The sequence below is a fragment of the Sander vitreus genome, chromosome 17, assembly GCF_031162955.1.
Source record: "Sander vitreus isolate 19-12246 chromosome 17, sanVit1, whole genome shotgun sequence".
Taxonomy (NCBI): domain Eukaryota; kingdom Metazoa; phylum Chordata; class Actinopteri; order Perciformes; family Percidae; genus Sander; species Sander vitreus.
Window position 1 is genome coordinate 32,382,248 of NC_135871.1, and position 2,500 is coordinate 32,384,747.

The 2,500-nt window shown below is 50.3% G+C and overlaps 1 protein-coding gene across 4 annotated transcripts in view; it reads left to right on the top strand.

Moving 5' to 3' along the window:
- Nucleotides 1-2,500, top strand: part of eps8a (EGFR pathway substrate 8a, signaling adaptor) — a 69,624-nt gene that overhangs the window by 41,544 nt on the left and 25,580 nt on the right. For all 4 annotated transcript variants that reach the window (XM_078272686.1, XM_078272687.1, XM_078272688.1 and 1 more), the window contains 3 exons: nt 562-650; nt 1,180-1,254; nt 2,038-2,186. In XM_078272686.1, coding sequence (XP_078128812.1) covers nt 562-650; nt 1,180-1,254; nt 2,038-2,186 — 313 coding nt within the window. The remainder of the gene's footprint in view (nt 1-561; nt 651-1,179; nt 1,255-2,037; nt 2,187-2,500) is intronic.

Genomic DNA, 2,500 nt, shown 5'->3' on the forward strand with positions numbered 1-2,500 from the left:
TGTCTGTGTGTGTGTGTGTGTGTGTCGTGTCTGTGTCGTGTGTCGTGTCTGTGTGTGTGTGTGTGTGTGTCTGTGTGTGTGTCTGTGTGTGTGTGTGTGTGTGTGTGTCTGTGTGTGTGTCTGTGTGTGTGTGTGTGTGTGTGTGTGTCTGTGTGTGTGTCTGTGTCGTGTGTGTGTGTGTGTGTGTGTGTGTGTGTCTGTGTGTGTGTGTGTGTGTGTGTGTCTGTGTCTGTGTCTGTGTGTCTGTGTGTCTGTGTCTGTGTCGTGTGTCTGTGTGTGTGTCTGTGTGTCTGTGTCTGTGTGTCTGTGTCTGTGTCTGTGTGTCTGTGTCTGTGTCTGTCTGTGTCTGTGTGTCTGTGTCTGTGTGTGTGTCTGTGTGTGTCTGTGTGTGTCTGTGTCTGTGTGTCTGTGTGTGTGTCTGTGTGTGTGTGTGTGTGTCTCTGTGTGTGTGTCTGTGTGTCTGTGTGTGTGTGTCTGTGTCTGTGTCTGTGTGTCTGTGTGTGTGTGTGTGTGTGTGTGTGTCTGTGTGTGTGTCTGTGTGTGTGTGTGTGTGTCCACCAGAGGGCGTCCTGACTCTGCGCTCCAAACCTCCCGGCGAGGACGAGTTTGTCGACTGTCTGCAGAAGTTCAAACACGCCTTCAACCAACTGGTAGGATCCTCTTCATCCTCTTCATCCTCTTCATCCTCTTCATCATGTGACTATAGAAACTAGGGCTGCACGTTATGGGGAAAAAATATCTAATCTTCTGCGATTTGAATAAAATTTGGATAATTATGCAGCCCTGATAGAAACATGGTATGTTTGTGTGTGTGTGTGTGTGTGTGTGTGTGTGTGTGTGTGTGTGTGTGTGTGTGTGTGTGTGTGTGTGTGACCAGTCTACTGAACGTGTGTGTGTGTGTGTGTGTGTGTGTGTGTGTGTGTGTGTGTGTGTGTGTGTGTGTGTGTGTGTGTGTGTGTGTGTGTGTGTGTGTGTGTGTGTGTGACCAGTCTACAGAACGTGTGTGTGTGTGTTTGTGTGTGTGTGTGTGTGTGTGTGTGTGTGTGACCAGTCTACTGAACGTGTGTGTGTGACCAGTCTACTGAACGTGTGTGTGTGTGTGTGTGTGTGTGTGTGTGTGTGTGTGTGTGTGTGTGTGTGACCAGTCTACTGAACATGTTTGTGTTGTGTGACCTATAGGGGAAACTGAAGGATCACATCCAGAACCCGAGCGCCGTGGACCTTCTTCACTTCCTCTTCACTCCCCTCCGCATGGTCAGTCAACACTTTACAGTGGGTGGGCAGTGGTGGCCTAGGTCGCCGGTTCAATCCCCAGACCGGCAGGCAAAAAAAAAATAAAAATCTGGGTGGGGAAAGTGGAAAGTGCCACACACCCTGCATGTAGCTGTTCTCTTACTGCCACTGTTTACCAAGTTATTGAAAGCTAAATTAACGACAACAGGCCCAACTGTGGGAGGACTTGGTGTCGCCATCGTCAATGCATTGTTTGATATGTGAGCGCGCGCAAATAGGCATAACGCATGCGTTACTCTACACATTACACACTCTACACAAGCAGCAAAAATGTTTATATGATGATGGTGTGGTAGTGCAGAAAGGTGTGCAACAATGCAACAGCAGCAACTTCAGGCCCCGTTTACACCTACATGGTTATTTTGACAAATGGAGACATGTCCCTTCGTTTGTGCCTTTCGTTGCACGTAAACTGAGACAAACGGAGGTTTAGGCAGCCGAGGAAGAGAAGAGAGAGGAAGTGATTGGTTGCTGTTGTTGCTATTTTGGGGATTCTGATTGGCTAACGTGGGCTTGAGCTTCTCGTTACACCGCCACCTACAGGTCTGGCGTGCTGTTGGCGGCATATATACACGGGGACGTGTCAACGAACACTTTTCTGAAAACTGACAGCTGTGCACGATGTTATTTTAGAAAACGGAGAGGCTGAAATGTCCGTTTATGAAATGTAGCATCAGAGTCCTGAGTTTTTGTGCAAAAAGATGCTATGTACAAAAAGGTCTATATCCATCCCTCCTCCTGCAGGTGGTCCAGGCATCGGGCAGTGTGGATCTGGCTCGCAGCGTCGTGGTTCCTCTGCTGACCCAAGACGCCATCGACTTCCTGCACACTGCGGGGACGGCAGAGGAGAGACACCTGTGGGTCGCCCTGGGAGAAGGCTGGACCAAATGCAGGTGAGACCTGGTCCTACCAGACTCTGGTCCACTAGCCTGGTCCTACCAGACTCTGGTCCATTAGCCTGGTCCTACCAGACTCTGGTCCACTAGCCTGGTCCTACCAGACTCTGGTAAATTAGCCTGGTCCTACCAGACTCTGGTACATTAGCCTGGTCCTACCAGACTCTGGTCCACTAGCCTGGTCCTGCCAGACTCTGGTACTCTAGCCTGGTCCTCCCAGACTCTGGTCCACTAGCCTGGTCCTGCCAGACTCTGGTACACTAGCCTGGTCCTACCAGACTCTGGTCCATTAGCCTGGTCCTACCTGGTCC